The following is a 26,933-nucleotide window of genomic DNA, read 5'->3' on the forward strand; positions in this document are numbered from 1 at the left end:
AACATATATTATTACATTATTACATAATAATCGTGAGTTTATACGTCTATAGGTCATTGAATTATAGTGTATTATTATAATTTATAATCAAAAATAATAACAGTATAATAAAATATATAATTGTAAAATATTCAATACCTAAGGTATAAACTACACTAAAATAGGTGTAAATACTAATAAATATGAGGCCAATAATGTACTTAAATAAAATATAAAGATGAATTGTTTTAAATATTTCGAGCAAATCTAAAGCGTTACCCGGCGTATAGTATAGGCAAAATGGTTACGTATTAAACTTGGCGTGGTGAATCGAGTATGGCTATTGGATTTTTGACGGTGGTACTACATATTTAATTTAAGTCTAAAAAGTTAATTTAATCCCCAAAACATAATGAAAAAAAAACTTATGCGTAAACATCGAATCGTCCGGTGAACACTATCTGTACCCGCCGAGGCGCCGAACCAACAGCTATCTTCATCCGTCTTCGAGTCATTCCGATCTGAATCTTGAACTATCGAGATATTTTATGAAAATAACCTGAATGTACCAAACGAAATAATATGTGAGTACATATTATATATCTATGATTACATACAGCATAAAAACTTGTCTGACCATTAGTGAAAAATTTGTTCATTGAAATTGGTTATTTTGTACAGATATTTTAAGTTCAAATTTTGACGAAATCACATATTAAAACTAAGAACAACGGTTATAGTTAATTCGTTGTAATTTAAAAATATTATTTGTGGGTACTTGGAAATTTTAGAGTATATTATTATATTGTATATAGTAAATACATAATGACATTTTCAAATGTAATTTTTTTGGAAAAAATATATTTAACCTACTGTAATAGGTACTAATGCTTAATAATAAAATCAATTACTTAATCACAATAATATCATACAATTTACTTCGTAATATTATTATAGGCTGACGGACTGTTTTCACTCAGAATCGTTTATCGTTTACAATAATTATTGATTTCAAATTTAACCATTTCAGTGACTCCCTAGTCCTAGTGTACTATGTATAGCAGAGTGTTACCCACTTACTCTATTTTTTCTTTTTTAAATATTATTTTTATTCCCATTTTGATAGTAATAATACTTACATGTTTCAGTAGGTAGGAATAAAAACAATTATATTTATCAATGATTATACCTTAAATCGTGGTTCAGACTCATTCATATGTCAACTGTTAGTAGGTACTAGTTCAGATATATTTGATGATACAAATGTACAATAATTTATTAGTATAGACGTATACTACTAAATTAGGCAAAAAACAAGTGATTTAATATAAACAAACTATGATAAAAAATATAAAGGTATTATTATATAGATAATCTAAACTAAAGAAAATATAGAAAAAAATTTTTAACATTATAAAATGTAAAATTCATTGGGTATCATTGACAACAATTTAAATCCACTCCACATTCTATTAAAAATTATTTCGGCAATTGTTTGTAACGTTTCCCCATGAAATCAAATAAAAATCCAAGTAAAAAAAATAGTTGGGGTACCAAAATAAAATAAAAATAGTAGAGAAACTCCCCAACCCTGCACCCTCCTCACCAATTCGAGCACTAGGAAAAATGCTACCTAAAGCCGTGTTTAATACCATGGACATGTACTAGAATTCTACTATACATCAATGCTTATTACCAATCACAGATTTCTATCTAGTACACGTATCATATATAATATAGATATCTGTGATCTGTGATATTAATATTATATTGTTTTATGGTGATATCTACCAGGAAACAAATTTTTAAAATTAACAATAATGATAAGAAAAATAGATGATAAATTATATCACCAATATCAGTAATTCAGTCAGTATTTGATTAACTACTAAAATGGTTTTTGTTTACAACAAAATATAAGTAATAACAATCAATTTGGTATTAACTATTTTGATTTTTGGTGTATTAGTGACTAGTGTACCTATAATTCTAAAGTTTATGATTTAGTAAGAAATAAGGTAAAATTATTAATTAATTTTGATTCAACTTGTATTTAATTGAGACTTCAATGTTGTAGACAAGATGGAAAAGTTTTTTGCTTACCAAAAAGATAGTAGAGTACCATGCAAATATGGAAGAAAATGTTTCCAAACAAATAAAGAGCATACGGATAAATATAAACATCCACCAACCAAAGTAATATATTTTATAAATTAATTTATTGTATATGTCGGTAATATTTGTAATGAATCTAGGTTTGCCATCGGTTCATTGGACGTTTTCCCCCCTAAACAAGACTATTTCCCCATCGGACAAATAATTAAAAGTAAAAATATTATTGTAATAGAGATAATACAATGCAAATCTATAAATGTACTAATGATTAAATTATTATATAAAAAAATTCAAAATTCAAACTTCATAATAATTCTAATTCTAATACAAAAGTCATTAATATAAATATTATAAATACTAAATGAAATCAAAAAAATCGAACTATTATTTTTTTAGTTTTAGAAGATGGTTCACAAGGTACAGAACTTAAAAAGATTTTAAATATTTTAATATGAAAAATGTTCAGATTATTTTTAAATATATTATCTCCATTAGCCAAATTATTGTGGAAAGCTTCAGTTCTATAATTCAAAATTTTAATAGATGCATTTGAGTTGCTAAACTATAGAGAAGGGATGGCAAATCCATAGCACTCGAAAAGATTTGTGGGCACGCAAACATTTTTACTATTATATAATATATAATATTATAGGTAATAGGTAAAAAGCATATGGCTATTTTCGGTCATTAACTCATTAACGATTAACTAATGAATGCTGTGCCGTATGTAATTTATTAAAAGTTACTAATTATGAACAAAATATCAACGAATTGGCATCAAGTGTTCAACAACAAAAATCACATCAGAATAAATAATCAACAAAGCAATATTATTACAATTATTATGTACCTAAACTAACCTTTTTACACTAATATATTAATTATACAATCAAATTATAGTATAACAAAATATTATATTTTTTATATTTTTTTTCATGACACGCTCTCAAAAAAAAAAAGGTAATTTTGAGCACGCAGTGTTCAAAAGGTTTGCCATCCCTGCTATAGAGCTTCAGTAAAAAACAACATATTTGTATGATTAATACGGACTAGTGTGTGTAAATTTCAATTTATTATTTGTTCTACCAGTTCTAAGTATGTATATCATAAAATAAATAGTCCCTAATAAAAAAATATATATTGATTTAAAGAAGAAATGTCTCACTTCAGGGAGGAAAACACCTGGTACCATTAAAATATCCAGGAGGGAAACGACCAAATACCATTTATAATGAGCTTTATGTTTATAGGATGATATTAAAGTGGATACTAAAAAAACTACGAGAAAAAGAGACTCAAAAGGAAAAGTTAAATTATCAGACAAGACTAATGGAGAATCATCAAACGGCGATCATGGAAATAATGAAGAACGTCACAACAGTGGTGGTATGTGTGATCTTCAATTCCTACCTCATACTTTCAAAATAATAAAAATTGGTTATAATTTTTATTTAAATTAGTAGAAGACTAATTCCTAGAAAATTGTTAAGTTAAGAATTTTTTTTTTAAGAAATATAATCTGTACCCAGAGGGCACAATTAGAATATGCGCTAATTTACAATGATGTTGAAATACTTGCTAGAAGAAGCCACCCAGTAGTGACACTTTCTGTTGATTTTTTTTTTGGTTATATTAGATTATTATTTTAATTTATTATGAGGTTTCTACATTTTTCCTTTTTAGAGGACTTGGGGGATTTCCAGGAATTTATTTTGATGATAAATTATGGATTAATGGATTTGTGTGAGTTATAAGACGGCTTTGAAAACATTTAAAGAAACATTTTGCTTCATCTTGGACAGTGAATATAGAATTTAAAAACTGAAAATACATATTTTATATAATATATAAATATATTATGTGATTCTGTAATTTGTTTATTAAACATCTAGTGTTTGTGAAAAAATAAAATTCTTATGTTAAAATTCAAAATTATGTTAATTTAACCTAACCCAACCTAAGCAAAGCTTTTCTTAAAAGTTTACTTACTTTTATCCAAATCTTTTTTAAAACATTAAATTAATTAATTAAATTTTTAAAATGTATGTTTATATTTTTTATTTTTCATAGAAACAAATGACATGGAAGTTCCTGAACGTCCTGAACAATCAATAAGCACTTTCAACAGCGAACCTAATAGTATTTCATCTATAAGTAACCAACAAAGCTCAACTGAATATGCAGTGCCATCAACAAGACAACATTCTCAACAACAGCAACAATTATTATTGGTAAGTAAAAATAATATTTAGATGAATTAAATATTTGATGATTATCAATAGCAATTTTTATTATTAAGAAATCAAATGATTTTCATTTTTGTTATTATTCGAAAACAAAAAAATGTGGATAGTTGAAATTTTACCAATCGTTTTTACTATCATTTCCTACACATGGTATGATTTTCTAAATGGGTTGACTTTTTTTGAGCTATTCATAGAAAATGTTCAAATTTTATAGTTTTTTTTTTATAAATATATATAAAAATATTTTCACTGGGTCAAAAAGCTTGAAAATATGATACTAAGTTCCTCATAAGTTATTCTACATTGGTGTTTAATAGTCAAAATTAAAATAAATTTAGGTTTTTTCAAAAAAGTCAATGATGTGTGCCTATTTTTTGGTATGACATGGTGTTGCAAACATAGTCATCACTCATTTGGGAGGTTACATTCTAGTTTAAACTAGTTTATAGGTCTATGGTTACATTAAAAAATTAGATTGGTGAACTAAAAAAAAATTTCGGGTTTTTTATTCATTATTTCTATTTATTTTTCTGATTTTCTGATAAATTCTGATCATTATATATAAAAATCTGAATACAGTAAGTGGCAAAAAATACACTGTTAACTGCTGTTTGTTCCGTTCCTAGAATTTTCGATCATCATAAGCGGCTGATTCTTATAACCAGTGAACACTTTAAGTGGCGACCACTGTAATAGCATTAAATTCAAATTGACCAACACTCCATATACAGCAAAGCACCAAGTGTTACCTTCTTGCTCAATTTTTTTAAATTAAAAATTTATAAAATATGGATTTTGAATACTTTTAGACAAATAATACATTAGAAGATTGCAGTGTTGATGATGGTATTGTTCCATGTACACCAACATTATTTACACCCCGACGTTTAGATGGAGAGACTGTTAGTTCACCTCATGTACCATCTAGCAATCAAGTACAAAGATTTACATTTGTCGGTGAATCTCAGCCATCTCATACTCCTGGTAATTTTTAAAATATAATTATACAACTTTAAAATTTAACATAAAATACAGGTTTTGTATAAGGTTAAATCAAATAAACTTTTAATTTACTGACGTTTGATTGTATTAAATTGTTTGAATTATTTTTTTAAAATACATTTCTAGACTCAAGTGATAGAGAACAGCCAGATACGTCTGTACAAAATGTAACTGATTCTGACTATTTGAAAACAAAAATTTCTGAGCTATTCCTTGTTGATGAAATGCCAAAAGAGTTTTATGATCTTTGGAGTTTTTGTAAAAGACAATGTTCTACCCATCCAGAAGGTTTGATATTGTATTCTTTACTTTAACATTATTTTCCAAATTAAATTTAATAAATTATAATAGTGATAATATTATATAAATTTAGATGCATTATTATCGGTTGGATTGAAATTAGTGGGACCTTATGATGTATTAGCAGGACGTATGAATGGGTTTAACACCAATGATATTGAAAAGACAGTTTTACATTGGCGTTATTACTACGACCCTCCAGAATTTCAAGTATGTGTGTTTTTACTAAAATGTTACTTGAGTTAAGAAAATTATTTTATTTTGTATAAAGCAGGGGTCTTTAACCTTTTTAGGCAACAAGTCACCTTTTAATTTTAAAAATCTAACGAGTTTTATAATAAAAAATACATGGTATGCTTAAAATGTGTTTACTTGCCTGACATAAAGATAGGGTGGGACGCAGGTTGAAGACCCCTAGTGTAACATACTAGAGTATACAATATAATATTGTATAGTATAGTCTATTCTCTAGATACTTGTGAATACCTTTCTTTATTTTTTAGACAATTATAGCAAGTACTGGTTCAGAATTTCATATTGGTTATTATAGGGATGCACCATTAGCACCACCTGTTTATGTTGTTTCTAATGATTCAAGTAAAAACTGTATTATTCAAAAATTAGGAAAAAGTTTATTTCAGGCTTTAAGGTAAATTTGAATTAAAACCAATATATTATTTTTATATTAAATGTATGTAACTTTTTCAATTTTTTTTACAGAAAGCATCTTCAAAGCATGGACAGTAAAGTAGCAAATACACTTCAAAAAAAAATACTCGCTTATGAGAAACGAAAAGTTACTGACATTTTAGAAGGTCGAAAATGTGATCCAGTGACAAAAACATTTCACAAAGCTGGAATTGTAGTTCCATATGATAGTAAAACTGATATTGGTTATCGGCCTTTATCAGAATCTGAATGTATGTTGCTAAAAAGTTGTGTGTACTTGGTATTTTGTATAATTTACAGTATAATTTATTTAGATACTCTACGTAAGCTTCTGAGAACCTACCTCGAAGCAAGTGAATGTAAAAAAATGGAGGTAATGGATAAATTGCAACCAATTATAAATTATGCTAATATAGCAAGTGATGAGTGTGACTTTGGTACTGGGTTCGAATTAGGGATTGATTTTTTTTGTGACGGAAATCCTGATCTTCATCGTATTTGTAAGCAACTCTTGGTAACAGCTTACAGTTTACTCAGAAGACCTCAATTTGCTACTATAATTAAGGTAATTATAACTAATTTGAATATTTAAATTATATAATAGTTATTACTAGAGTTTGAATGTTTATGCACTTAAAATTACTTGAATATTATGTTGTATTCATACACTAAACCTGAAACCATAACTAAATATGAATTTAAAACTGTTAAATATGCACTAACAAGTAATTATTATTTAAAATTATTTATTATTTAGCTTTAATTTACTCCCCTAAAAATAAACATAACAGAGTTAAATGAATTATTCATTACATACAATTTGGTATGTAAAGACAGAGACAATACATACTCACTAGGCGTCCTCTTAAGTTCTCCAGTATACTTATACTATTTATTTCATGTACATAATCTTCTTAAAATTAATTTTCATATAGTAGATAATTTTTGATTTTATTTATTAATTTCATATACATTTAATGTAGGATTTCCAGCATAGATTTTTAAATCAATACATAGTCATAATTTTATAGGAATTTGGATATGCTGAACACCCCAGTTTGAAAATAAGCACCCTAATAACTTATGCCATTTTTGATTAATTATGGCTTTTAATTAATAAATTAGTTTGTAGGTATACAGTAAAACCATTATTTAAACATGATTATTGGATGTGGGGCGGGAAAGTTGCTCATTGTGGAATTCCCAATTTGAAGGGTTACCAATGTGTGCACTGCCAACTGTTATCTGGTCTATAAATAAATATTGATTAATGTATTATAATTTATAGCTTAATACTTAATGTGATTATGGAAAATACTGCATGTATTTGATAAACAGCTGTAAAGTATATATAATTATAATATTTCCACTATATCTAATACAATTTTTACAAATTATATTATTCAAAAAAAAAAGCTTTATCAATGACATCATAAAAATAACCTTAGTTTCAAAAGAGTACAGAAAATTATGTAGAACTAATGTAATCTATGATCGTGAGATTGGCTGAAAAAATAGGTGGCTTCTGAGACCTTAGTGTTTACATTGAAATTGCACCCCCAATCTACATTATATAATAAGTATAAAATAATCTTAAAATTAAAATTACTAAATTCATAAAAAGATTAAAAGAAAATTATGTAGTTTTAATTTAATTTATTGTAACTAAAAAATATGTTTTTTTTTTTTATAAAAAAAATGCGGTTTTTCAAATTAAGTGAATATTTTAAATATTCATATCAATTATCTCTAGAAAAATGGAGGCAACTAAAGTTTTTTTTTTATTAATTCATAATTCTCATATATACTTAATATTATTTATACTACAGTCTACAATTGGTATTCAAAAATGAAATTTGTTATCTAATTGTACATTTCATTACTACATATTATGCCATAATAATAAACTATAAACATGCATGTGACAGAAAAAGTTAAACACATCCCTCAAAATTAAAAATACCCACAAGGGGATGGTAGTTCTCACGCTGAGAATCGCTGCTTTAAACCAACTATGTTTATTACAAACATATAAGTATACCTAATTACTTTATAATGCTTCTAATAATGTATTAAAGCTGACAAAATATTTTTTTTCAGGCCCATCTCAACAACAGGAGAAAAGGTCCAAATATGAGTATTTTATAAAATTTTTAAATGTATTAATATGTAATTTAAATCCTATTTTACTGTCAAGTTTATATTTTTATAATTTAAATTTTTTTTCTATTTATATGATTTTTCTAATTTAAGTAACATAATAAAATAATACAACAAATTATATATTACTTAAAAAGTTATTCAATTTTTTTTTTGTTTTAGTTCAATTAGAAATCAAATCTTGTGAATTGTATTTATACATGTTTAGAATTATAATTTTTAATAATTTCTTAACAAATTTTAGCTACCTATCTTATTTCCTCGTGTTTATTTCAAAGTATTTGATATCAAAGGAAAAAAATTTCCAGTTTAATTTACTCCATTATACAGACTATCAATTGTAATTTTAGGTATAATATGAATATATGATAGTGTAGAATCATAAAAATAGATAGATCTATCCATGGGCACTGAGCAGATAGGCCTACCGAGAAACCAAGAATTTCATGGTGGTCCTCCTCTATATTTCTGCAATGGGAACATGGGGTCCTTTTTCATCAGACGCAATGGTGCTCTTATGGTAGAATATGCATTGATGTAAGTCCATGGGAATATTTACGGAGGGGGGGGAAATGAATCCTCCAATGAAATTTTTTTTACACATAATATTAGTGCGAGCGGCTAATACCCTTATCTTAGAAATAATGAATAATATATATACATGATATACCCCCTCCCCCCAACCAAAAGAACATTACTGACTACAAAATTGAACATAATATTATAGTAATTAGGTATAAGGTATGGATACATGAGCATAATATATTGATATTATACAATAGAAATTAGAAAAGAGATTTAATTCAGTTTATTTATTAATATATTAAAATGGTATAGGTAAAGTAAAATACAAAATGTAATTGTAAGTGTACGTCCATGGTCTGTGTATACATTATTAATAATATTTCAGTTAAAAGAATACATAAAAAACAGGAATTTTAAATTGTTTTAATATTATTATAATTAAAAAATTAATTAATTAATTATCCAATTTTACATGTTATTTACTAACGTTTTATATGCTAAAAGTCTATAACTGATGTAAACTCCGTAAATGTAATATAGAGTAAAGTCCAATAATTGAAATTGAATGTGTGACGTATATCACCTAAGTTAATAGGTATTTAGATGTGGTGCAAATTAAATGTAGTTTATTGTATTTTGACACACATTACATATACGTATTTAAATGTACCTAATGGTGATGCAAATGACAAGTAGGTATTCAAATTGTCGCATTATTGGTACCGTCTCACATAGTCACGGCTGCGAATGGAAAGGTTGGTTATTACTTATTTATGTTAAAAAATGTATTCTCGAGAACAATTGATATATTAGGAACACGCGAAGGACATTTTGATGCAAAAATGTCGTTTTTGCATTGAACTTATTATTATTATTATTATAAGAATTGCAGCTGGAGTAATAGAAGAGCAGGTATTATGTTGTATGACTCACTATAGATACCTGACAAAGTGACAACCATAGCGGAAAATAACAAAAGGAAATTAAGAAGTAAACATTTTAATTTACATATTATTGCTTACCTTATTTCATGTTTGAATATAAAATTAACCATGTACTTAATAAAAAGTTAATTCTTAGTTGGATGATCAAAGATGCTGTGGCCAACAAGGAGATGCCGCGGCTAACAAGGAGAAGCCGTGGCCAACAAGGAGATGCCGCGGCCAACAGGGAGATGCCGCGGCCAACAGGGAGATGCCGCGGCCAACAGGGAGATGCCGCGGCCAACAGAGAGATGCCGCGGCTAACAAGGAGAAGCCGTGGCTGACAAGGAGATGCCGCGGCCAACAGGGAGATGCCGCGGCTAACAAGGAGAAGCCGTGGCCGACAAGGAGAAGCCGCGGCCAACAGGGAGATGCCGCAGCCAACAGGGAGATGTCGCGGCCGACAAGGAGAAGCCGCGGCTAACAAGGAGAAGACGTGGCCGACAAGGAGATGCTGCGGTTGACAAGGAGATGCCGTGGCCGATGAGATACCTCTTAAATTAAAATTATAATATTATGTGACATGTATAACCAGTTTTAATAAAAAAATTTCTATCCTATAATTAACAAGTACTTGAAATGTTTTTGTACACATTTTAACATTCTTCAATGGTAAAAACAAAATATGCTTAGGTACCTATATAATAGGTAGGTAGATACTCTTCATCTAAAAAATCTATTAATATTTGTGGTATAAAACGTCAATAATTAATATAGATATCATGATTGTTCATAAATAAATAGTATACCTACCTAATACACTGCAGTCCACCGACCACCACAGTGTATATACATTAATATAATTTATAAAAAAACTAATACCATGACATATGACCGACAATTGAAACCTGTAAATTTTAATGATCATTACAAAGTATGTGAATGGCCGAGGTCAACAAAAAATTGAATTTAATCAGGTAAACCAAAAAAATAATGTGGCTACATATTTTTCTCAAATTTTAATTGCATTTTTTTTTGAGTTATTCATCTCCCGGAGATGATACATTTGGGTCAATACATATAAGTTGAACAGTGAGATATGCTCAGATTCAGAATAAGCATCCAAGAACTCTTTCTTTTTTGTAGCGAAAATATTTCAATTTACCTTTAATCATGTAATTATTATATTTTAGAAAGTTTAAAGAGAAATTATTGGAAGGGGCTAAGTAGTACAATTTCTTAAACTCATTCATAACCTACACCACCCCACTGGAAAACCCACACTTATAGTTGTAAAACCGATACATTTATCGATATATTTAAAATCTAAAAGAGTGACCTTTTTTAAAAATTCATTAGTTATCTTTCTAAGATACATATTTTGAAAAAAAATAATATTTTAACTGAAAATGGGTGGGTAGGGACTAGGGAGTAAACTGCTTTGTTCCAAAATCAATATTAATGTAATAGTTTCATTGAGAATAGTTTTTAGTACCTACGCAATGATTTATCATTGAATTCCAATTTAACACATCCGTTGTAGTGCATTGACTTACTCAATGACAATAGGTAAATTTGACACTTTTATTTGGGTAGGTAACTACTTTAAATTTGTGTTCAGTAAAAATATAATACTATAGTAGGTTGTGGTGATGTAGAGCATGCTCTTTGAAAGTTTATTTGCAACAATGTTGTGGTGCATTGCAATTGGCAGTGGCGTTGCCAAGGTTATGAAATGAGGGTGGGATGTTTAAGTATTAATAAAACTAAGTTTTTTACAGTTTTCGTACAAAACACCCCCTGGATATGCCACTAGCCATTGGTGTATTTATGGAGGCTTTGAAGATACTATTAAGAAGGTACTTGCGAGTTGGAGCAGTGGTAGCTTGGTGCCCCCTTCTCCCAAAGCTCATTATTACCATTTAGCACTTCCAAATCTAGTTAGTCATACAAACGCTATTCTTTTACAGCTTAACTACATGTAACTAATAATACCTAAAAAGTAAGCAGAATATTATTTTGAAAATTGCAAAGCATAAAAATTAAATTTCAAAGGAGAAGTTTTGAATATCACTGATTGCGATCAAGAAAGTTGTAATGTTGGGGAAAAACTTAACCTTTAAGTAATTTTTTGGTAATTTTATTACATTTCATTGTAGTTCATTTAAATTAGGTCTTAGTTACTGTTTTCACATTTGTTATAAAAATACTAATTTACCTACCTACTCATTATTTTTAGATTCTAAGCGAAGCGATGAATGTGCTAATTGTACAATAATATGTGTGTTTTTATTTTTTTTTTTTTGCGTGTGTGCACGATAAGAAGTCGAAATAATGATTCAATTTTCAACTTTAGTATCTATTGAGTGAGAAACTGAATCTAGTTTTTTGCATTCGGGAGGTCAAAATTAAAAATTCTAAGTAGCTTACAAAAGTGCAGGGAAAAACAAAAAATAAATAAATTAAGGAAAAAACTTGAACTTTTACCCAAAATCGGTTTTTGAGGTATTAGTTAATAGTTTTTTTTAAATTAATGTCACTACGAAAACGTAGTATAAGGTTCTAAGGCTACTGTTAAAGGAAATTAAAATAAAAAATCAGTTTCACTCCACAATCATTTTTTATGAGTCTGAATTTCAAATTTTTACAGAATATGTAAAAATCACGATTTGCGATTTGTGAAAGCCAAAATTATTTTGAGTTCAAAATTCATAGAAATTTTTTAAAGTATATAATTGTATACAAATAATATGATAAATGCGATAATAAGTATAAATAATAGCAATTCAACCTACCGGCTATAGTAGAGATCGACAAAAAAAAATACCAACCAAATCAGTAGATAACAAAAGTTAAAAATTTGAATCAAATACTACGAAATTATGAGTATACATTATTAAGTATCAGCTTTTCCGCGTAATCGGTCCATTTACTTAATCTATATAGCCGTATATGTATTATATACTTTGCCAATTCGATCAACAGTAATCTAAAAACACGTTTACTAAAATACAATTTCCTGGCAATGACAAATTTTGTTTCAAAGACAGATGAAATTGCAAAATATCTCATAAAATCTAAAAATTCCTCAAAATATGCAAAAATATGCAAAACACAATTTTTAATTTGAGTTCTCGGTATCATGAAATACATTTTTACTCTGTTTTTTTTTAAGGTATCTTATAAGAAATATACAAATGCTATAAAATCCCAAGCCTGATCATAAGTAGGTATACATTTTTTTATAACTATCAATAATTATTATTTTTAATTAATTCTTCAGAACATACAGAAGTTGTAACATGCATCTGAATTGTTAATTATTAGTTGTGTTCTGTGGTAAAAAATGTTGTTTTTATTTAATTTATTTTTACAGATTTTATATTATTTGCATATTTTTTATTTATTATGATATCGTTTACCTAGCTATCTAATTCTACTCTTAATTGAGGATTTATTGTTTTTTTCTTTTTTATAAATGTTTAATAACATTGGCGTGTATCGGTTAAAATTGTTGTCATATCCCTTTTATCTTTTAGTTCCCAAAATTATTCAATCATTAATAGAAACATTTAAAAAACTAGAGTATAGAAAAATGTCTATATCTATATTATGTATACATTTTTTCCTTTTCATAAATATTATACATTTTTTTTTTAGAAATACTGCTATGTGTACTGGCTAATAAGTAATAGAGCACATCAATATTCAATTAAGGAACCAGCAAGGTGAATAATTCACTAATACTAATAATTAATTATTAATCCAACAGCGCGAATTCCAGTTGTATTGTTGGGAAAACTGCACCTTCAAATAATTCATTGTCACAATGTATACACGTCTTATAATGTTCAATATTTATACAAAAATAAAATGATACCCAGGCTATAAAAATATTTTGTATTTATTTTATTTATACTTTCATTTTTCAAGTATAGTTAAGTTCAAAACCATAATTTTAAATATTGATTATATACTATGTATATAGATTTATTATATTTCGTTTAAAGAGTATCTAGTTATCTACTATCTTTAGAGGTATCTTTAATAGTTTGAACAATTTCTTCAATAAACTGATTGTATAAATGAACGCCTTATTGATTTTTAGAGTTTGGTATACTCGAAAAATAGTATATTTTTTTCAACTAATAAAAATAATCTTGAAATATTGATTGGGGGTTTTATTGGGGCTTATGGGCTATGGACTACATTACATATTATTCATATAGGACATAGGTAATAACAAATTTCACAATTTCCATGAATTAAATTTTCAATATCATCTTAATTCACTTTTAATCACTTTAATTTTTAATACTATAAAAAAACCGATTAAATGACTTGACACGAAAACGTTATTTGTGTGAATTAGTACAGTAAATTACTTATTTTTTATTTTAACTTAAGGTCGAACATCATTTTCAAAGTAAATATTTATTATACCTAAATAAAATATAAGGATTAAGGATTGTATTATTAGTTTATGTAGGTAGTGATATCAATTTTGTGAGTAAGATAATCTTTGAAATCCATCAACTCGAGCACTTCACTTTTACTTTAATTAGTTTTTACTTTATTTCAGATATATTTTAAGTAATATAAAACATAATTGTTAAGAACCTAATTTAGGAACTATTTAAGTATCAATTTTAATTGTCTCTGTATTCAATAATTTTATTAAACAAGAAATATATATTCTTTTGTCTGTATACCTTTTTCAATTGTATATACAACTGTATATGCAACTGCAACATTTATTTATTTTTTGTTCGCGTACTTTTAACATAACCCTAAACGGCGCAGCACAACATGCGACGGACGAATTTCTTCGTCCGGCTCCAAATTGTGCGACGCCGTTTGGGATGTATGGGCTTGCTGGCCAACAACTCCTGACTAGTGACGTCACTACATTTGTCATGCGCTTCGGGTTCTGGTTGGTACGTCAGTGAACAACGTAGAAGGATGTTCGGTGCTGAGGACCACCGACGGCCACCGAATTCGCTTGTCTTCAGGATGCCTGCCGATGTTACCCGAAGTTCCGGCTCAGACATACACGTTGTCGTGTCAACTCTGTCCGGTGTATCACTAAATTTGTCATGCGCTTCGGGTTCTGGTTGGTCCGTCAGTGAACAATGTAGAAGGATGTTCGGTGCTGAGGACCACCGACGGCCACCGAATTCGCTTGTCTTCAGGATGCCAGCCGAAGTTACCCGAAGTTCCGGTTCAGACGTACACGTTGTCGTGTCAACTCTGTCCGATGTATCCACAACGGGGGAACTAATCACATGGTCGACCAACTTCATCTTATCACTCGTATCACTCAACTGCAGTTTGATAGATCCAGACGAAGTAAACATATTCAAAAAAAACGAATTAAGCTAGTACAATGATTGAATGATATAGCAGACTCGCAAGTCGATGCTTCAATGTAGAGTAGCAAGTGGGTAATGACTCATATGACAATAATCTTCGAGTGACAAAAATAATTTATACTAGTCAAACCTATTGCAACGATGTTTTTTTGATTTTGTATCGGCCAGAAAAATATTAGGTGCTCTATTAAATATTGTTACACTTACATTAATTTAAAATTAAAAAAAAACAAACGTTTTGATTGTATGAGTCTTGGGTCGACCTTTATGTTTTTTTTTTAAACAGGAATGTGGCTCTTCTGTGATAATATTAATTTTATTACACTATGGAACCTGTAGGAGGAGTTAGCTGAAGAAAAGATGAAAAGGTGGCAGTGTATACGTTGGCACCTTTTTTATTTTCACAGATTAATAGCCAGATATTAAACTACTTAAATGACAATAATAAATTATATTATAACATGTTGTATACATTTTATAATTAATGTTTATAATTAATTATAAATTATTTTATATAGTTTGTTAAGGTAAACGGAGTCAATTTAGTAGATTGCAAAGTTCCGCAGATTGATATTGGGACAAGAAATAAACCGCACTAGTCCCGCTTCTCACAAGTAGGTTTTTGAGTGAGGAATACTTTTCACGTTATGTTAACTAGTATGGCTTAAGAGGACGTGATTCCCGCATGTGTTGTCTCCGTCTTACAAGTGCGTAACATAGCAAATTGTACACTCGGCAGAACACGTGTAGCTCCGTTAATTTAAAAATTAAAGTGAATTTACCTCTTATAAAATCTAAGGGTAAGATTATTATCTAGGCAACCGCATAGGTTTTTTATTATATTTTTATTTTAAAGCGAGTTATAAGTATTTTAAGATGTATAAAAAATATACAATTTTAAAATACTCATAACTCGCGTTAAAATTAAAATATAATAAAAAACCTATGAGGTTGCCCGGATAATAATCTTATCTTTAGATTTTATAAGAGGTCAATTCGCACTAATTTTTTAACTAACGGAGCTACACGTGTTCTGCTGAGCGTAAAATTTGCTATGTTACGCACTTGTAAGACAGAGACAACACATGCAGGTATCACGTCTTCTTAATAATAACTATAATACTATATAAATATAATATAAAATATCCTAGGCTGTCAATCTGTCTCCGCTCAGAATCGTTTTTCGTATACAATGATATTAATATATTATATCGTCGTTGAATTCAAATTTAATACCATTAATATTTAAATTATAGTGATACATTTGTAATCTACTGTACAGCAGAGGTGCAGAGCGTCACCTACTTACCTGCTTCCCAAAAATGTTGTTTATAAATTTTAATAACAAATTGATTATGAGTATATTTATATCATAAACCTAAATTATGTATATATTATCTTCTGATAATAATATTTTTGTTATGGCTATTTGACAAAAAATGTTTTATTTATAGAAAGTTGTAACTTGAAATTACTAAAATAATTTTAAAAATGCATTAGGTATTTAAAATAAATAGGCACTTTCATAAAATCACAAGACTGGACAGTACCAACTATTAAGTCCGTTCAATCACTGATTTTTACTGATGTGAGAGATTTCTATTGACACCCAAACTCGACTTTTAACCATTCCCGCCCTCGAAACGAGACGCCAAGGCAGTGGATATGTATGATTGCTCTAACTACATATCTATAAGAATAACTATACTGTACTATACATATCTGTGGCTCTAACTTTTGAGTTTTGACCATAGATTCTATATCTGTTTTGAACGACCCATGGCGCGACCTTCTATAATTCAAACGACTAGACCTCCAAAATCGGTAAGCACTCACAGCAAACACCGGGTCACACCAGCGAGCTGAAAGCTAGTAAAAGAATAAAATGTGTCGAATGATGATTTTCTTCTTTGGTTCTTGGATAAACATATATTTTAATAGCCTTATTTTGTCATGTGAGTGCTGAGTGAGTGCTCATACTATTAAGAACTCTATTCCTACATTAAGGGGTCAAATTTTGATTACGTTTTCGATTTATTAAGCACTGGTGCAAAATACTAGTGCATTAGTGCAATATCTGTGGAGTGCCGGAGCGGTAGAATTACTTTGTCAAATCGAAAATGGTATTAGAACCTACCTCCTACCTACAAACACAAAATTACGATTTAAGAAATCATAATTCGGGCTCAAAACAGATAAATTATTTTATAGATTCCTTGGTATAAGCAAACACGTCGTATGTAGCATTTGGTATTAACTATAAAGTATAAGCTAATAACTAATAAGTAATAGGCATTAGGCAATAGCTATGAAATATGAATTAATGAATTATGATGAATTAATGCTTCACTGCTTGAGGTCCATGGATTATGATAAATTATTATTCTAATATTCTATGATAAATATTGATAATGTTATTATTTATTATCTACGAAGACTGTGATAGCATAGGATTGTTCTGTGGTGATAGTGAGCACAATATTCTCTTCTTTTTTAAGGTTATTGAGTACTTATTTAAGACCGAAGCGGTAGCGATTACTGAAAATTTTCGGCGACTAAATTTTGCAGGTCGTTTAATTGACTAATTGTAATAATTGTATTTAAAATTTATTTTAGTCGATTTATTAGAAGCTTCATATAATTTGAACATGTCTGTTTTAATTCAATGCTCAAAGCACATACGCACTGCGTACAATTTAAGCCGTCATAGGATTAGCAACACATTAATATCAAATACGAATACTCATATTTCCCATAAAACATTTCCAGAAACCAACAATGGAAGTATTCCATATTGCAATTCCAATATCCTCCCAAATCGGTAAGTTTTTACCGGTTGTCTTCAGCTAATTATGTGTTTTTAAATTATTTTTAAAATTTTTTGTACTTAGGTCATTTTTTTCATCAGCTATTCATCAAAGCTCATCATCAAACAAAATTGATGAATATATTAAAAAACTTGATTTTGATTTAAGACGAATGGGTCGTATATCGAAAAAAGAAATTGAAGAGATTCTAAAAGAAATTAAGATTTCTAGTGAGTTTTTCTAGGAGTTTTAACCCCAAGAATTATTATTTCATTATAATGTATGTTTTTTTAGAAGCTGCCACTCCATCACAGTCGTTAATGGTTCTTCGATGTTGTGGTAATTTGGTGCCTGATGAATTGCCTGAAAATCGAACAATACTCGTTAAAAAGATATGGGAAGCTATAAATCAAATCGGTATGCAATTATTTATTCATTACAAATAGGTAAGTATGAATTGTTTAATTATTTATTTTTATGTGTAGGTGTCCCTTTGGATATAAGTCATTACAACACATTGCTAAAAGTATACTTGGAAAATAATTATGTATTCTCTCCAACTGAATTTTTGGAAGATTTGGAAAAGCAAGATATTACACCTAATCGTGTAACTTTTCAACATTTAATAACAGGATATTGTCAAAATGGTGATATTGCTGGTGCTAGTCGTATATTAGAATATATGCGAGATAAACAACTACCAATTAACAAAATAGTTTTTAACGCTTTAGTCATGGGTCATTCACAAAATAGGTACACTATAATATTTAGTTAATCATTTTTTTCATTTTTAACTTTTCCTATTTAAAATATTAATGCACTGACGTGTACTTAATTTTTGTCCTCGATCATAATTTGTAATTAATGAGAGTTCCTATTTTAGCGATATGGAGAGTGCTGAAGGTGTTTTAAATGTTATGAAAGAATCAAATCTAGAACCCACATCAGATACTTATACATTATTAGCTTCAGGGTATGCCAAAAATGGTGATCTTGCTAAAATAGTAGATGTTTTGGATACCTGTGATAATAAGGAAATATATTTAAGTGATAAAGAATATCTAGATATTGTTTATTCATTGGCTATCAATGGTCATGGCGATAAGATCGATCAAGTAAGTGTATTTTTAACATATTCTATTATTAAAAGTTCTTATTTATAAAATATTTTGTTATTAATTATAGATAATGACTAGAATTCCAAAAACTTCTGGGTATAATCAAGATGCTATTAATTGTATTTATAAATTAGTCACTTGTGGCCAAGAAGAAATTGCATTTAAAGTATTTGATACAATGACAAAACCACTAAAGGCTGATGGAACTTCACCACCAATTGGTCGTTTCTTGATTGGACATCTCACAAAAGTTAATAGTGTAAGGATAGTTCTACACATTTGTTAATTTTTTTAAATTGTATATATATTTATGTTTAAGTTATCACTGATAAGTGTACTATACGTACAGTCACAGACTAAGCTATAACTAGAAGAAGCTCTAGCTGAAATATTAAAAATCTGTTAAATGTGCAATTACTATGCAAATGAGTATATACTAATTTATAATAATCAGAATTTTCTTTTTACGGGAGAAATTTATTTTACACATTTTACTATGTAGGATGATTCACCAAGCATGTTAACCATATTTTTTCTTCAATATTGCAATTATTCAAAATCTGATTTTTGGAATTTCAAAATGTCCATACTTTAATATTCATGAGATTGTTCATACTACTCAAGGAGTGTTGTTGAGGAGATATACAAATCTCTATTTTTCAAATGAAAATCTGCTTTTCTCTCTATTGTACATTATTCAGTAGATAATTTTTCTGTAGATTTTGAAATCTAAATTTGAAATAGTATTTTTGAGTTAGTAATTTGTTTAGTAGTTAATTAGTTAGTAGTTTGTATATTAAGAATAGTAAGTTTGGAAGATAGGAGAGCTATGGTGATTTGAAAATGTTAGTAATATATTAAATTACCAACTTTTATAATTTCTAAAAATGGTCCATGTTTAATGAATACTAGATACAATAGTAATATATTTTATATTTTGTATAACCATTTTTATGAACTATTATTAGAAACATTTTGACAATTGGGAGACTATTCATTCAAATTTTGAATTAGGTACCTCAAAATGTACAAAAAAATCATACACTAAAAAGAGGTGTTTTTTTTCTGAAAACAAGTTTGAAAGAAAATATGGTCTTAATTTTAAAATTCTAAAAATTAGAATTTGAATGAATTTATTATTAAAGGGAAAAATAAAAAAATACATATTAGTATTTTTTTTTTTTTTAATTTTTAAATCAGTCAATAGAAAGTTAGAATAATGAGAATTATTTTTATAATGACAGTACCAATTCGCCAACAGGTGTAGCAAATTTGTTCCCGAAAAAACCCATGTCACAAATAGTTTTAATTTTATATAACAATTTTGTTTTTTAGTCATTGCCTAATGTCATTGGGTTTTGCAAGAAATTAGTATCTGAAGGGACAAATTCTAAAGCGTTTGAAATTGCAACTGAAATGGCATTGAAGAATGGATCAGTTGATATAGCATTAGGAATGTTTGAGTATTTGAAAGAAAACAATCAACCAATTAGACAACATTACTTTTGGCCAATTTTTGTTGCTAAAATTAAACAAAATGATTTGCAAGGTAATTACTATTTTGTGTTGTGTATTAATTTTAGTAAATTATCTTATCTCAGCATCATTTAAATTATTTTAATTAATTATTTTACTGTAGGATTAAAGAATGTGCTGAGTATTATGGTTAATGAGTATGAATTAAACCCTAATATTGATACCCTTCGGTATTATATTTTACCAACAATGTTTAAAAACGACATGGATGGAACAAAAGTCATCAACGAATTACAAATGTTGGGTATACCAACAGGCACTACTACACATTCATTAGTTTTGTATTTACTGTCTGAAAAAAAGATTCGTCTAGCAGCAGACATTGGTAAATTGTACAGATTTAATCCTGAAATAATAATATTAATTTTTTGTGTTAATTTTTGTTTAACAGCTGCTACTAGTCGTGCTTTCTACGTTCCATCTTTAATTCGTCGTCCATTAGTTAATGCATTTTTAGCTAGTAATGATATAACATCATTTATTACATTACTCCAACAAATTTGCAATGGATTTTCGCGATACTCTCTTGTGACTGCTCCTGAATTGTCAAAACAAGACAAATTCGATAAAAACTCTATTCATACGGAAGAACAAATAACTGAAATGCGAGAATTCATCAGTCAAATTCTAATTGACGTTGTTCGAAGTTTAAAACAGACTTCAGGAGTTGTGGAAATTGTTCATGAACTATTAGAAGTAATTTTTATATACCTAGTTATTGAAACATAATTATAATGAATTAAATTTTTATTAAAAAATACTAGAACATGTATGGAAAAGGCTTGGGAATTAATTCAAATGCATCAGAACAAGTACAAAATCATCTACAAGGAAAATTAAATTTTGAAATAACAAGTTTATTAGAAAATTTAACCGATTCTAATTTAGTGCTTAAAACAGAATTGAGTGCCAAGCCCGGTGGTTACACATTATCTAATGTAGTAAGTGTTATTAAATTTACTATTTTTGTTAAATTAATTTAACATTTGTTTTTATAAAAATGGTAGATATTTTCAAATTGAAAAAAAATGAATTTTTTATTGTAGGATGAAAGTACATTAGAAAACATTGTTAAGAAAGCAGAAGTGTCTGGTGAATCTAGAAATGGAACTAAAAGACAATTATTAAATTTGTATTGTAAAAATAACAATTTTGAAAAAGCTGTTGCATTTAAAGAAGTAAAAATTCAGTGCATAATTAAGAAATACTTATATTTATGTTATATTTTCATAGTTTTTTAATTTATAAAGTCATTTAATGTATAGAAATTATCAGCTGAAGGATTTAATATACCACCTGGGTCAATGGTTTTACTTATTGATATGTATTTAAATCACAATAAACTGGACGAAGCAAAACAGATTTTGCATGAATTACAAACTAATAATTCTGAATTCATTCTGGACAAATTTAAGGTTATTAAAATGACAGAATTAATAGCTAAAACTGATGGTATTGAAAGTAAGTATTTATTTGTTTGTGATTTATATTTAAAGTTTGTTTTTTATTAATACATTAAAATAACCTAGAATTGTTTTTTATTTAGATGCTATAGATTTTCTATCTTCATTCAAACAATTTGATGATAATACTGAATTTACATCATTTCAACATGCCAATACTTGTTGGAAACTATTAAATACTGTAGCTGAAACTGGCAATGTAGAAAATCTACAAAAAATATTTGATTTACTTATCAAGAATAACTATATTACAGTATCAAATATACTCTTAGGACCATTAATTAAAGTTCATATTATCAAGTAATAAGTTATATTATATTATTTTGTTTATGATTTAGATTTAAAATTGTTCTGTATTTGCGTTTAGCGACAATATTAAAGGTGCTTTGGATAAATTTGAATGGTGTTGCAAGACATACAGATGTACTCCATGGAAAAATGAATTAGCTTTAAAATTTATTCAAGCCGAGGATGCTATTTCCTTGCAAGTGTTAACTGACTTGAGTACTACTGTACATGGTGAAGTAAATTCGCTGTATGATCTTATGTTTGCATTTATTGAATGTGGCCGTGTCAAACAAGCTCGTAAAATTTTAGAAGTAGGTGAAAAGTTAATCTTTTATTTTCTTAGTTTACAACTATCGATTATTGTGGTTTAAGTTAAATATTTATTTATAAGGATTTTACAAAATAATGTCCAAAAATTAACTGTAAATAAAAATGTTTAAAATTGTGTACATTTCATGTATTGATTGATCTTGTTATAACTCTTGTACACATTTTTATTCACATTTGAAATACTTTTATAAATAATTGAATCTGTTTTCATTTTGATACTACAACGTTTTATCTTATGTAAAATAAAATGTCTATCTATACTAATTTCTTTTGATCTAAAATAAAACTGATATTTTGATAGTATTTTAATGCTACATTATGTTTAAAAAAATGTATAGTATACATGAATATTAATTTATATTTTTAGACCCCAGGCTTACGAACTAGACAAGATCGTATTAATTCAGCTTGTGCCAAGTATGGATCTGATAATGCCGAGGAATCTCTTATTCGTTTACTAGAAGTTACAAAAAACATTGGTCAATTTGACAGGACTAATATATTTAATGAACTTCTACAGCTATACAGTAAATTGACTTGATTATGTTAACTTGTCGTCAATAATGATAATAATAACATGTTTTATTAATATTTGTCTTAGGTAAAAATAATAGAGTAGAAGAAGCAATGGCTCTTTGGACTCAAATGCAGGAAGAAGATTGCCAACCATCAGAACAATTCATGTGGTCTTTAAGCGAGCTCTTAAAAAAAAATGAACTTGAAGTTCCGTTCACAGTGAAGAAACCAAAAGAAAAAGTTTCAGTTGTCTCTAGCGATGTTAATAAAACTTTATCTACTGAACTTGAGCTATGTATCAAAAATAATGACATCCCTCAAGCTCTTGCTCTGCGTAAAACTTTACGTTCTAAAGGATATAGTATTAACACATCAAATGAATCTAAAATTGTTGAGCTGTTAACACGTGAAAAAAGATTAAAAGAAGCATTTGAAATTGCTAAAGATATGTTAGAAAATGGTAGACCAATAACAAAAAGCATATTAACTTTCTTGGTAAAAAACCTTTCAGAAGCTGGCGACACAGCGAGTTTAGAATATCTTAATGGAAAAGTTACTAAGGTACAAACATTTTGCTTGATATGTATCATTTTACCTAATACTGATCTCAATAACTAACACTAAGCCAAAAGTATTGAGTTATCAAAACATGGTTATTATAATCTTATGTCTTATATTATGTGTAGTAAATTTTGTTGTTATTTATTTTGTTGAGTTATTGAGATCTGAATGTATCTAATGAATGTATACTAATAAAATTTTTTTTTAAGGTTATGAGCAGTAAATTGAATTTGAACAACAAAATATTTAATGCATATCAAACGAATGGTAATGTTAAAGACCTAATAGTTCGTTTGGAAACTGATATTGATGAAAAATTAAATGATGCAAACAAATTATCTGAATTTATAAGGAATGTTCCAGGTGGTAATTTAGTGAACATCTTGAATAAAGACTCTTCTTTCATACCAACGAGTTAGTATAATTTATTAAAAACTAATAATTACAGTTTATTTGTATAAGAAACTGATAAAAATATAAATAGATTATAAATGTATAGTGTTTAAATTAATATGATTTGTATATAATTATATTTTTTTAGTTGAAAGATTACATACCAAAGTCTCACCACATGGTTATATGGTCTTTGCAAATAGTTTGTGGTCTCATTTCATGTTGAATAAAAAGTTTGATGAAGCTTCTAACATTGCCAAAGAATTTGAAAATGAAAAGTTTGTTCAGTATCGACAATTACTGTCTGATATCCGTACAAATAACAATATTGAGTTGGGCTATAAGCTCTTAGAAGTAATACCGATTTTTAAGGAAATCAATCAGAATGCAAACCTAGGATTAATTTATAGTGCTTTAATAGACTCTTATGGTTAGTTGAAAAAAATTAGAAAAATTTAAATGTCATAGTTAATATTCAGCTTATTAAATGTTTTGATCTAGTCAATCAAGACAACGTCATTGAAGCTAGTAAAGTACTAGACAAGGCTTTAGAGAAAATTACACTTGGAGACATAAACAAATCGGCTTTATTAAGAATCAAAAATAATCTTGAGTCTCGGGGAGAAACATTCAAATACAATATAGATATTTTAGAAAAGAAGGTGAGTGAAATATTGTTTTGGAAAAATGTTTCTATGATGCAATGAATATAGGCTGTAATTTCAAGAGTGAGACTACTAAAAAATTGTATTTATTTAATTATCATTTTTTCAAATATACTTTGATAATATTCATATTTAATAATTCTTCGCAGCTAAAAATTTGCTTAAATGTGATGAATTATACAGAACATTATAATCCTGATATTTCTATTAGGCAATGTATTTTAATTTTTAGTTTAATATTTAAATACTAAGTACAAAAAATTTAAATGTCATTGCATGTTTCTGTTTGTTTTACAGAAAAACTTCACGAGTTCAAATGTTCATAGTGAAGATTCCAGTGATTCATCTGATGATGAAAAAGTAGCTAAAGTCTAAACAAAATATTTTTAAGTATTTACAAAGTAGTATATTCCTTCAATATAAATTGTGTTATTGTATTTTTTGTCATGTAAATATATTTTAATTAATTAAAAATCCTAGATTGTTTTATTTTTACTATTCAATTTTCTTTGAAAGGAATTATTACATTTGGATTAATAAAGTAATCAACTATAAGTTACCACATATGTTTTGAGCGTATATTTAACTTACTTTTATTGCTGAGTCAACGTGGGTTTTATGGTGGCTGTTTGACTGTTCCTAGTGGAAAAGACATTTCCTCATTCATCAGGGACAGGTTTAATTAACATTGGAGTCAGGCTGATACATTCGCAGATATTTCAAAAATTTTTGATTCATTAGATCATTTTGTGTCAAGTTGATGTCCTCGACTAAATTACTAATTATGTGGAAGCCTTTGGTCTCCTGGTTTAAATCCTACTTAACTGTTAGAAGCCAACTTGTACCGGTATTTGGTCATAAATCTTCTGAGTATTGTAATATTACTTTAATGTTAGCCAAAATCATACTTTATATGAACATTTAGGTTTATCTTGTTATTATTATTCATTACAGAGCCATCTTGTATCATATCCACGGTTATGTTCCTAGTCACCTGCGCTTGGTCATCTATTTTTCCAGTGATCATCGTTCCTTTGACTTCTACTACCTTCAGAGGTTCTGGGTTGAATTTTGCTGAATATTTATTTATAATATTCTGTCTTATTAGTACAGATGTATACTGTATAGGGTCCCCGACTTACAGCCCGTGTTCTTTAACTGCATGGCTTAGTCACTATTTGTTGCACTAATGTTTTTGTTCTTTGTATCATATTCTTTCTTTCTTAGGTAAGTCTTCTCCTCATCTTTTGTGTCTATATTTTTCGTTTAAGGTAACCAAGTCCTAAATCTTCCTCTAAAGATTAGTTCTGCTCATCAGATATGCAGTGTTCTATGATCTGGTAACACATTTCGCTATCGGAATCGGCAAAATCACACTAGTCGTAAGTCTAGGATATAAAATGTCATTATCTTATTGCTTTAATTTTCTGAAAACGCGTAGTTCATAAACTGGGTTCACCTTTGGTATGAAATGCTGATCCAACAGATGTATGTTATATTGTTATGTTAGAATGCTGTTGTTCTTTCTGGTACAATCCATGCTCAGGTATTCTAAAAAATACATTCTGTAATTCTTGTTCGTCTTAATGCAGTATTATAGCTTGATTTTGAGAATCTTTCGTTATGTTCTCCCATAATATGTAGATATGATGTGTAATTATGCATATGGATCTCTTCCATTTTTCCCAATCAGGAGGTTCAAAACCTGATTTACGATTTTTATCTTCTTCCGTTGCGTACTTCGCTTTTTAAAAGCGATTTTTCCCTTTGGCAATTGTTACCGTATTTTTCTTACGCAATACTCAAATTTACTTTTTAATTTTTAACTACACTCACACTTTTTGCTTGACTTTTCGTCTTTGTCTGACTTAACCTCAGTGATATTACCACACGGCACACAGCAAATACGTTAGTAAAATACATACTTACTGGTTTATTGCATAGAGTAATTCTATGGTTTATTGT

General features: G+C 28.2%; 2 protein-coding genes across 2 annotated transcripts; both read left to right on the top strand.

Moving 5' to 3' along the window:
• The first annotated feature begins 1,830 nt into the window (after positions 1–1,830).
• On the top strand, positions 1,831–8,538 carry LOC111034441 (histone PARylation factor 1). Its single transcript, XM_022315694.1, has 11 exons — positions 1,831–1,997; positions 2,057–2,175; positions 3,345–3,480; positions 4,165–4,325; positions 5,150–5,324; positions 5,469–5,630; positions 5,716–5,852; positions 6,146–6,291; positions 6,363–6,562; positions 6,626–6,876; positions 8,412–8,538. The coding sequence occupies exons 2-11, from the start codon at positions 2,062–2,064 to the stop codon at positions 8,457–8,459; spliced, it is 1,530 nt and encodes a 509-aa protein (XP_022171386.1). The 5' UTR covers positions 1,831–1,997; positions 2,057–2,061; the 3' UTR covers positions 8,460–8,538.
• Positions 8,539–17,779: 9,241 nt separating this feature from the next.
• LOC111034426 (leucine-rich PPR motif-containing protein, mitochondrial) lies at positions 17,780–25,410 on the top strand. Its single transcript, XM_022315672.1, has 20 exons — positions 17,780–18,112; positions 18,183–18,328; positions 18,393–18,515; positions 18,584–18,851; positions 18,982–19,213; positions 19,284–19,475; positions 20,552–20,765; positions 20,856–21,077; positions 21,144–21,448; positions 21,517–21,693; positions 21,799–21,930; positions 22,018–22,213; positions 22,299–22,515; positions 22,583–22,814; positions 23,201–23,360; positions 23,435–23,910; positions 24,120–24,324; positions 24,452–24,733; positions 24,805–24,965; positions 25,266–25,410. The coding sequence occupies exons 1-20, from the start codon at positions 17,940–17,942 to the stop codon at positions 25,341–25,343; spliced, it is 4,191 nt and encodes a 1,396-aa protein (XP_022171364.1). The 5' UTR covers positions 17,780–17,939; the 3' UTR covers positions 25,344–25,410.
• The last annotated feature ends 1,523 nt before the right edge of the window (positions 25,411–26,933 follow it).

This window comes from Myzus persicae, unplaced genomic scaffold (assembly GCF_001856785.1).
Source record: "Myzus persicae strain clone G006 unplaced genomic scaffold, MPER_G0061.0, whole genome shotgun sequence".
Classification (NCBI taxonomy): Eukaryota; Metazoa; Arthropoda; class Insecta; order Hemiptera; family Aphididae; genus Myzus; species Myzus persicae.